This window comes from Dipodomys spectabilis, unplaced genomic scaffold (assembly GCF_019054845.1).
Source record: "Dipodomys spectabilis isolate Male_0828 unplaced genomic scaffold, ASM1905484v1 ptg000118l, whole genome shotgun sequence".
Classification (NCBI taxonomy): Eukaryota; Metazoa; Chordata; class Mammalia; order Rodentia; family Heteromyidae; genus Dipodomys; species Dipodomys spectabilis.
Genome location: NW_024870795.1, coordinates 2,344,770 through 2,355,638, shown reverse-complemented (window position 1 = coordinate 2,355,638; position 10,869 = coordinate 2,344,770). Strand labels below are relative to the sequence as shown.

The 10,869-nt window shown below is 48.4% G+C and overlaps 1 protein-coding gene across 1 annotated transcript; it reads left to right on the top strand.

The window, feature by feature from the left end:
- Window positions 1–6,082: 6,082 nt before the first annotated feature.
- LOC122115157 lies at window positions 6,083–6,892 on the top strand. The gene has a single exon (XM_042688430.1). The coding sequence runs from the start codon at window positions 6,083–6,085 to the stop codon at window positions 6,890–6,892; it is 810 nt and encodes a 269-aa protein (XP_042544364.1).
- Window positions 6,893–10,869: the final 3,977 nt, after the last annotated feature.

Sequence of the window (10,869 nt, the reverse complement as noted above, 5' to 3'; positions counted from 1 at the left end):
AGTGGGGGGCCTTTATCCTCCAGGTGTGTGTGGGGACTACATTAGGGTGCATGACTCATGGTACCCTGGATGGTTGGGACAGAAGAATCCAAGCCCAGGAGAGATTTCAACTCATGAGGGCTGAGGTGAGTCACCCTGCAGGTAGTTGCCCAAGGCTGGGCACAGATGGTCTTCAGGTAAATTGGGAGAGCAGCATTCTTGTTTTTTTCTGTTTTTTTTTTTTGTTGTTGTTATTATTATTCATTGGTTTTATTAGCATACACAAGTTGTACAATGCCTGGAAGTGGGGGGGGGGGGTTTGTACATTTCTACATCTGTATACAATGTATTCCAGTCAATCTCACCCCTTCTATCAAGGGGAACAGCTGTCAATGGCGCTTGGCATTAGCTGTCCCCTGGACTGATCTGGATGTCACATGCACACACATGACTGCTGAGCTGGGCTTGCTCCCCCATGATGCTTTCCAAAAGCCAAAGACACAGGAAACATGCCTCCCCTCATCCCAGGGGAGGGGAGAAACTGCACAGCAAGCAGGGGGGTGGGGGAGGTAACCAGCAGCATATGTGTTAATGGCATAGGGTCCTCTGGTATTTGGAGAAGGTCACTGGGGGGGGGGGGGGGAAGGGGGGGAAGGGAGAAGGCGATGCCCTTAAGTTCTGTACTTGGGTCAGGGGAGCGACTGGGATGGTCTTGGTGAGGCACAGGAAAGGGGAAGGTTTTTGGTAGGGCAGGCAGAGAGAGAGTCAGGTGAGGAGGGAGAGAGCAGGAGACACAAAGATGATGTTTCCAATGCCAGATTGGCAGCTGGTTTGCGGATGGAGTCATGCCAAGGTTGGGGGTGGCCTAGGAGGAGCAAAGGGCTTGTGTATGGAGACTGTGCAAGGTGGGGAATTCCTCACCTCCAGGGCATTCTGAGACCCTAGCCTCTATCCTGCAGTGCTAGGGAGGGAGAGGTGGCTGGGCGTGGCTGATACGGAGGGAGGGGGCTTAGTGGTATAGGCTGCTACAGCTACCCGCCCTCCTGTCTCTCCCAGAGTGCTGTCGCTGACTTCGCTTCAACTGAAGGGTGGTCGGCTGTGTCCCTAGCTTCATGCTCTTAAGTGTGTAAATTTTGGGTCCAGAAAGTTGAATTTTTTTTTTCTGCTGCTCCTGGAGTTTGAACTCAGTGCCTGGATGTTGTCCCTGAGCTTCTTTTGCTCAAGGCTAGTGCTTTATCACTTGAACCACAGTTTTACTTCTGGCTTTTCTGATGGTTTAGTGGAGAAGAGAATCTTACATTTTCCTGCCTGAGCTGGCTTTGAACCACCATTCTCACATCTCAGCCTCCTAAGTAGCCAGGACTACAGGCATGAGCCACTGGAGCCCAGCTCAGAAAGTAGAATTTGAACTCTGGCCTGCTGGGTCTGTTTTTGGTAAATCTCTAAGACTCCTATGACTTTACCTAGAAAATAAAATACTAAGTTGAGTGCTGGTGGTTCTTGTTTCTAATTCTAGCTACTGAGGAGATTAAGATCTGAGGATCCTGTTCAAACCCACCGGGGGCAGAAAAGTCTGTGAAACCCTTTATTTTCAATTAACCAACAAAAAACCAAGAAAGGCGTGGCTCAATGGGTGGAATACCAGTCTTCAGTAAAAAAAAAACCTCAGGGATAGCACTCAGGCCCTGAGTTTAAGCCCCAGTACTAGGAAAGAAAGAAAGAAAAGAAAGAAAGAAAGAAAGAAAGAAAGAAAGAAAGAAAGAAAGAAAGAAAGAAAGAAAGAAAGAAAGAAAGAAAGAAAGAAAGAAAGAAAGAAAGAGAAAGAAAAAGAAAGAAAGAAAAGAAAGAGAGGGGGGAGGGAGGGAGGGAGGAAAGGAAGGAAGGAAGGGGAGAAAAGAAAAAGAAGGAAAGGAAGGAAGGAAGGGAGGGAGAGAGAAAGAAAGAAAGAAAGAGAAAGAAAGAAGAAAGAAAGAAAGAAAGAAAGAAAAAGAAAGAAAGGAAGGAAGGAAATGAAGAAAATACAAGATCCACCTCTAAGGGGGGAGATGAGGATTAAATGAAAGTGCGCCCATGCTATCAGGCAGGTTCGGGCACACTGTAGGTGGTCTATCTGTGTCAGCTTCTCAGGGGAAGCCAGGCCATGAGGATGAACAGATAGCTTCTTCATATCCCACCCCTCCTGTGGCCCCACACTGGGAGTCAGCTGGACCCCAATGGGCCTGGGGGAAGGGCCTGGAGTGCAAAGGCAAGAGAGAGACTTTCATGACTTATTGGGACACCGCTTGGCTTTCTGGGAAGATGGAGAAATAGCACATTCCTCCCGAAATAATTGTTCTGGAGCTATTTCCAGTAGCTCTTAGTGCCCAGGCCAGAAATGGCTAGTGATCTCGATGCCTGGGTACTGTCAGGACAAACAGTCCAGAGGCCCAACCCTCTGACTGGCTGCCTGCCTGCCTGCCTGCCTGCACGGCCCCCAGCCCAGAGCTGAACCAAGCCCTGGCTGTGAATACCACCTTTCTTGTTCACTCAGTATGCTGCTCTGTCTCCCAGGGAGAGCCCCTCCATTCTTTCTCTCCTCTCCCCGCCCAGCCACTGTGACACCTCCATGCCCTTGACTCTCAATGACTGCAGAGGGCTTCAACTGGAGGAGCCCCTTATATGGGGGGGGGGGTTGTCATCCTGCACTGGTCATTAGGAAACATCAGGTAAACCCAAATTGGAGGGTACTATCCTAAAACAAAGACAGGTAGAGCCAGGCAGTGGTGGCTCACACCTGTAATCCCAGCTACTCAGGAGGCTGAGGTCTGAAGATAGAGGTTTGAAGCCAGCCTGGGGAGAAAAGTTCACCAAAGTCTTCTCTCCAGTTAACCATCAAAAAGCTAGACGTGAAGGTATGGCCCAAGTGGTATAGTGCCAACTTTGAACAAAAAAAGCTTGAAAGAGCTAGGTCCCAGTGGCTCACACCTGTAATCCTAGCCACTCAGGAAGCTGAGATCTGAAGATTGTGGTTTGAAGCCAGCAGAGGCAGAAGTCTGTGAGCCTCTTATCTCCAATTAACTGCCAAAAAAGCTGAAAGTGGAGCTATGGCTCAAAAGGTAGAGTGCTAGCCTTGAGTAAAAAAGCTCAGGGACAGGGCCCAGGCCGAGTACAAGCCCCAGGACTGGCATTAAAAAAAAAAAAAGTACTAAGAATGCAGTTGAGCTCCTTTTTAGCAAGCTTAAGACATTGAGTTCAATCCTTAGTACTACTTACACACACACACACACACACAAATAAAGGGAAGAAGAAAAAAGTTTTGTAAATTGACAATGCTGACCACAGCAAGTTAGAGTCATGTTTGAGCTAGCATAAAACTCCCTGGCTCACAGCACAATTAAACACAAGAAAAACAACAAGGAAGACTGGAAACACGCCACCCCAGCCTTGGTTCAAAATTAGGGCCCATCTGTCCTGGCAGACTTACCAGTGGCTTTGGCTCTGAGGCCTTGGGGATGGGGGGAGGGGAGGGAGCTGGGCTGCTGGCCTGGGTGACCCTGGAAGCCCCTCCCTCCTGTAGGATTCTATGATTCTATGACATGGCCACCAGTATGAGGTGGCAACATGAAGAGATTCCCAGGGGAGTGCTGAGAGGTCTATGCCATCTACCTCCCAGAAGACAGAGTGAGAAGGGAATGGGAATGGGTTCTGGGGGGCAGAAAGGGACCTGCCAGCCAGGAGAGGAAGGACACATCTGTAGGGTCAACTATCCATGATCTCTTCTCTTTCAAGGGTGGGGGAGAAAAAGGGTGGTTGTTGGCATTATCTCTTATTGGGGGGGGAGGGAAGAGGAGAGGGGTGGCATTGGCCGGGAAGGGAAGAGGCTAAAGTCTGAATGTTTCATCCATGTCGGATTCTAAGGACAAGGGCAGCTGGAGGGGGCTGCAGGCGGAGAGGAGCAGGCAGCTGTTTTCTGGGTGGGGTGGACGCAAATACCGCTCTGTGGGCACTAGGTAAAGGCAGAGGATCAGCTGAAGCTGGCAGAAGGGGGTTGGGGGACATACCAGAAGCCTGCCTTCTGGCTAGGGTGGAATTAGGATGGGGGGGGCTGGTAAGGGACAAGAGGGACATCACCCCGGGCTGGACCCAGGCTGGCTTAAGGACAAGAGGTGGGCTCAATGGAAAAGACATGTCTTTGGTCTGGTGAAGTTAGTCTCTAGGAAGCGCCTACGTTGGGTGAGCGGGAACCCAGATGCCGCTCCTCTGGTAGGGTGGGTGAGGAGATGTTAGTCAGGGGGCAGGAACAAATCACTCCACAGCCTCAGGAGCATACTTTTTGAGGCTCCACCCACCCCATCCACTGGGTTTTTTTTTTGTTTGTTTTTACAGTACTGAGGATTGAAGCCAGGGCCTTGTGCTTGCTAGGCAGGTGCTCTACCATTGGGTCCACATCCTCAGTCTTTTTGTTCATACTTTGTTTATAAAATAGGGTCTCCCTAATTTTGCCTAGCTCCTGCCTCCTCTCCTTTCCAAGTAGCTTGGATTACAAGCATGTACTACCACCACTGGGCTTGGCTTTATTTCAGGTCTGTGTGTGTGTGTGTGTGTGTGTGTGTGTGTGTGTATTGCAGGTTGAACTCATGGTCTCTCATTCTCACTCAGCATTTTTTGCTCATAGCTGATGCCTTAACATTTGACCCACATCTCTAGTTTTGACTTTTGTGCTTGTTAATTAGCGATAAGAGTCTCAAGGACTTTTTTTTGGGTCTGGTCATGGGGCCTGAACTCTGGGCCTGGGCGCTGTCCCTCAGCTCTTCAGCTCAAGGCTAGCGCTCTACCACTTGAGCCACAGCACCACTTCCGGCTTTTTTCTTTTTTCTTATGTGGTGCTGAGGAATCGAACCCAAGGCCTCAGGCATGCAAGGCAAGCGCTCTACCACTGAGCCACCTTCCCAGCCCCCTCAAGGACTTTTGAGCAGGCTTTAATCCTCAGGCTTCTGGGTAGCTAAGATGACAGGGGTGGGCCACCAACATCCAGCTTTCATTTAGGATTCTTGAAGTCAGATCAACTTAGTTACAGGGTTAGCTAATCTCCATCCGGAGAACCACCAGTGCTCCAATTGAGGAAGGCAGGAAAAGTTCAGTGAGAATTCTTCCTTAGAGGATTGTAGGGCACAAAGTTAGCCTGGTAACGTAACAGTGTCAGGAGTCATTGGATACTACTCTGACATGCATACAAGTCACTGTTGTGACTCAGCTAGTCACAACATCTCTCTTGAGCCTCAGTTTCCCCCATCTGTCAACTGGGAGTAATAGAATGCCTCCTTGGTTTGCAGTGGGAATTCAATGAGTGGATTCCTATGAGCACGGGCCCACAATGGCAGTGCCTGCAAGTGCCTGCAGGATTACGTGGAGGCTAGGATGCCTGCACAGTGGCCTCTCACTGTTTGTTGTCACCCGAGGCCAGTCTGCTTTAGTCCTCTTACTATGAGATCTATCTGGCCTTTGTTGTTTCCTGGAGTCCCTGCTTCAAAGATAAATGAGGTTTTCAGAATATGATCTAAAACTTGAAGAAAAAGAAGCTGCTTCCCCACCCCCTTTTTCTAGGGGACCTCAAGTCTTCAACATTCTCATTCTTCATCTTTCTCTTCTTATGTGCTTTATGAAGAAGAGGGTATTGGAGCCTGGCACCAGCAGCTCACACCTGTAATCCTAGCTATTCAGAGGGCTGAGATCTGAAGATCATGGTTCAAAGCCAGTCTGGGAGAAAAGCCTGTGAAACTCTTTATTTTCAAGGAAGCTGCAAAAAGCCAGATATACAGTTATGGCTCAAGTGGTAGAGCACCAATTAAGTGGAAAAAACTAAGGATAAGCACCCTTGCCCTGAGGTCAAGCCCCAGTACCAGCACCAAAAACAAACAAACTATTGAGGGTATTGGTTTCTAACTTGAGAGTCCTTAGACCTAGCTGGAGGAGAGCTCGGGAGTTGGGGTAGCACTAAGTCTCTGGGGGGAGTTGGCAAGAAACTCAGATGAGCCTATCCACCTTTCTCCTCCCCAGGCCTGGGTGAGCAAGCTGCAGACGCTATTCCATCTCAACCACAGGCTTGTTCAGCCCATCCAGAACCATGTCCAGACGCCAGATGAACAGCTCCAATTCTAACGAGCATTGTGTGCACCATCCCCGCACTGCATCTTTTTCGCCCAGAGTTCCAGGCTGGGGCCCAAACCTCAGCTTAAACACCCACAAGAGTCCACAGACCCGCGTCACGAGTAACTCGGAGTTCCGTAGTCACTCAGAGTGGTACCCCACTTCCTCCAGGATGCCCTCGAGGAAAAGCACGGAATCCAAGGGCGTGGACACAAGTCAGCTTGCAAAGGTCCCCACGGTGGCCAGGAGGCCCTCTTGTCATCAAAGTGGTTCTCGTGAACTGTGTACAGATGGCCCGTCTTGTCCCTCCAGCCCTTCCTTTCTGGAGCAGCTTATCAAAGGCATCAACTATCTGGACCGATCCACAGGCATCTTCTCCAACAACCAATCAGCCCAAGCACTGAACTTGCCCAAGCTTGCAGCCACCTACCTGGAACGAGCTGCCAACTCCCTCTACCTGGACAACCTGGAAAACTCCTCACCCCCCAGCTACACCAGCCACAGTGCTGGCGTGGGCCCTGACCACTCCCCGAGTAACACCTCCATGGTGCCCTCTGCCAGGGAAAACACTACACTCCAGTTCCTGGGCGATTCCACTGGTGTGGGCAGTCAGCACCCATCCCTCCGCCCTGGGGGTATGTCACAGAGGTCAGAGGTCAAGCTGCCAGAGCTCCCTCTGTTTAGCAATGGGTTCCTTAACTTGAGTCGTCTGCCCAAGTTGTGGGAAGCCATGCGCTCTGGCATCAATGCCTCAGAACCCATCTCCAAACCTCCTAACTGGTGGTGACACAGACACCCGGCTTATGCAATGGGCACATGTCCATCTGGCTGCAGCATGGAAAATAAATTTGTCTGTGGCAGATGTTTCTTCTGAGGCTCTGATGGGGAAAATGGTCATGAAATAGGGGAATTCAGAATCAAGGGCCTCTGGTAAGAACTGAGGGAGTGATGTGGGCTGGGTGGTAGCAGGGAGTGATGGGCACAGGGGCTAAAGGAACAAGTCTTGCCTTGGCTCTCAAATGCTCTCCTGCCTTTGTAACACGAGCCATGGGTTTGATTTTTTTTTTTTTTTTTTAATGAAGTGGAGTTGCCCAGGTTGGCCTTGAATTCCGAACTTGAATCCTTCACTAGAATGACAGGTATGTGCAATGATATCCAGCTCTGAAATATTGCTTACTTATTTATTTTTATTTAATTTTGCCAGTCCTGGGGCTTGAACTCTGAGCCTGGGCATTATCCTTGAGCCTCTTTGTGCTCAAGGCTAGCACTCTACTACTTGAGCCACAGTGCCACTTCTGGCTTTTTCTGATTAGTTTATTAGAGATAAGAGTCTGTGGACTTTTCTGTCCTGGCCGATTTTTGAACCATGATCTCAGCTTCCTGAGTAGTTAGGATTATAGGCGTGAGCCACTGGAGCCCAGTTTATTTAGTTCTTTTTGTGCTTATACTCAGGGCCTTATGCTCTCACTTGGCTTTTTTCCCCCTTGGCTCAAGGCTGGTGCTCTACCACTTGAGCTACAGATCCCTACCCTGGCTCTGGACTCTTGACATTTCCTGTGTCAGCAACAAAATTGAAATTATCCTGACACTCTGTGGGTTGAACAAAAGTATTTTAAAAATATATTATTATTATTATTAAACTATCAGTCTCAGTTTTCCATAAGAAGAAACAGACTGGCTGTTCATTTCTAATTTCTGTCCATACAGCCTCCTTTTTTAGGATGGCTGATTTTGATACTACATCATGTGAACAGAAATGTAAAAAAATAATAGCAACAACAAAGTAGTGAAAACACTTATACAGCTCTTATTACACATCAGAAACTGTTCTACTTTTTTTTTGAAGTAGTATTACTGAGTAGCCCAGGCTTGCCTCAAACTTAAGGTCTTCCTGCCTTAGTCTTCTGAGTGGTGGATGAGATTACAGGCTTGTGTCACCATTGGCTCTACAGTACCACTCTTCTAAAGATGTGGTTTTAGGAAGGTACCAGTGGTTCATATTTGTAATTCCAGCAACTCAGGAGGCTGAGATGGTTTGAAGCCAGCCTGGAGGGAGATTCTTATCTCCAATTAACCAGCAAAAAGCTGGTAGCTTAGAAGCAGAGTGCTTGCCTAGCATGCCTGAAGCCCTGGATTCAATTCCTCAATACCACATAAACAGAAAACACGTGAAATGACACTGTGGCTCAAGTGGTGGAGTGTTAGCCTTGAGCAAAAGCAGCTCAGGGACAGATCCCAGGCCCTGGGTTCAAGCCCTGGGATTGGTGGGGGAAAATAATGTCTGTTCAGGGCCTACAATAGGCACAAAGAGTTCCTGGATGGCAACTGTGGAATGGCGCTGGCCTTCAGATAATCAGTGATGGGTTAATGCAAATGGTTGCCGGTTTGGGGATAGTCTTTCTTGGGGCTCTGTGAAGACAGAAGGTCTCTGAGCCTGATGAGATTCGAAAGGTCACAAAGAGGTAGTTCCCATATCCTACTTCCTTGAGTTTTTTTTTTTTTTTTTTCGTCCAGTCATGGGGCCTGAACTCTGGGCCTGGGCACTGTCCCTCAGCTCTTCAGCTCAAGGCTAGCGCTCTACTACTTGAACCACAATGCCACTTCCGGCTTTTTTCTTTTTATGTGGTGCTGAGGAATCGAACCCAGGGCCTCATGCATGCAAGGCAAGTGCCCTACCACTGAGCCATCTTCCCAGCCCCATCCTTGAGTTTCTTACTGCAAATGTCTGGGAAAATATTCCCTGGGCCACTGAGGATTCAGAAACCAAACAGATCAAAATGCTAGGAAATTAGACCCCAAAGGTACTCTACTGCCCACAGTCCTGCTAATTGAGGAACTCTGCTGACCAGAATTCCAGCTTAACTCTGACACTGGCTTGCTCTGAGGCCTTGGATGCATTGTTGCCATTTCCAGCCTCTGTTTTTCCATCGATGATCCTTGGATTCTGGAGTCCCAGACTAGGTCTGGAGCCTCCCTAGCTGAGAACTGAGCATGCTCCTCTCTGGCTCCTGCCTACCAGCTACCTTCCCAAGATGCCCAGGGACCATGGCAGGCCTCAAGGGCTGTGAAATGTGTGATTAGGGACTTGACATACAGTCCCTGCTATTGGAGCTGTCCTGTCTCCTTGGCAGTGTGGAACACAGCTGACCTTGAGATAATGCAGAACCTGGAGGCACAGGGTGCTGTGCCTGGTCCTGGCGCCAAGAAGAGAAAGTGACAGACTTGAGTAATTCTGCTATAGGGTAACTCGGGCAGAAGGAGGGAAAGGGCCACTAAAACTCCTGATTCATTGAATTCACCCCACTGCTGCTCCAACTCAGAAGCCAAGGGAGACTCTTCATAGGTCCAGAGCTCAGCAGCCAGCACATACAGGTCTTTGCCCATCCCCCTTGCCCTTTGCTGTTGCTTGGCTTTTTCATTCAAGGCTGGCACTCTCTCATGTGAGCCATACCTCTACTTCTGACTTTTTTCTGGTTAATTGGAGATGAGTCCCATGGACTTTTCTTCCCAGGCTGGTTTTGAATGGAAAGTCTCATATCTCAGACTCCTGACTAGCTGGAATTATAGGTGTGGGTCAGGAACAGCTGGTTCCGACTTGGCTCTTTAAGACAAGTCCTGCTGTCATGATTTTACAGTGGAGGAAACAGGCACAGGGAGGTCAGGTGTAATAATCATAGGGAAGCGTCCAGAACATCGTCTTCAAAAAACTGGTTGTCATGACCTGGCATTGGTGGCTCACATCTATAATCCTAGCTGGTCAAGAGGCTGAGATCTACGGATCACAGTTCAAAGCCAGCCTAAGCAGAAAAGTTCTAAAACTCATCTCCAATTAATCACAAAAATCTGGAAGTGAAGCTATGGCTCAAGTGGTAGAGGGCCAGTCTTGAGGAAAAAAGCTAAGCAAGAGTATAAGGCCCTAGTACCAGCATAAAAATTAGATAATAAAACTAATTTTAAAATAAAAAGATCTAGAGAGACTAAAAGAAGTATTTGTGGAAATAAATTATCATTATCATTAGTTATTAGCAGAGCTGGGATTCTAAATTGGGACTATGACTCTCAGCCAATTCCCCTTCCATCTAAAGAGTAGTTTCTTAATATCTATTAGTGGATTCCAAGGGGAAGAAGAGGAAAACTTGGCTTCCAGGAGTTATATGCAAGCTGGGCACCAGAGCCTCACGCCTGTAATCCTAGCTACTTAGGAGGCTGAGATCTGAGGATTGTGGTTCAAAGCTAACCTGAGAAGGAAAGGCTATGATGTGAGACTCTTTTTTTTTTTTTTTTTTTGGGTCCGGTTGTAGGGCCTGAACTCTGGGCCTGGGCGCTGTCCCTCAGCTCTTCAGCTCAAGGCTAGCGCTCTACCACTTGAGCCACAGCGCCACTTCCGGCTTTTTTCATTTTGCTTATGTGGTGCTGAGGAATCGAACCCAGGGCCTCACGCATGCAAGGCAAGAGCTCTACCACTGAGCCACCTTCCTAGCCCTGATGTGAGACTCTTATCACCAATTAAACACCAGAAAAACAGAAGTGGTGCCGTGGCTCAAAATGGTAGAGCACTAGCCTTGAGCAGAAGAAGCTCAGGGATGGCACCTAGTCCCTGAGTTCAAGCCTAATGACCCAGGGGGGAAAAGTTAAATGCAGAGTAGGTCCTCAGTGATTATCTTTATGATGACAATATCTTGAGTATGGTAGGAATTCTGTAAATGTACACAGTGGTGTTCCACATATACTACACGTTATTATAGAGCCCAGTAAATAAGGTTT

Coding starts and splice junctions, on each gene's coding strand:
- LOC122115157 (XM_042688430.1), top strand. CDS start 6,083: ATGTCCAGACGCCAGATGAACAGCTCCAATTCTAACGAGCATTGTGTG.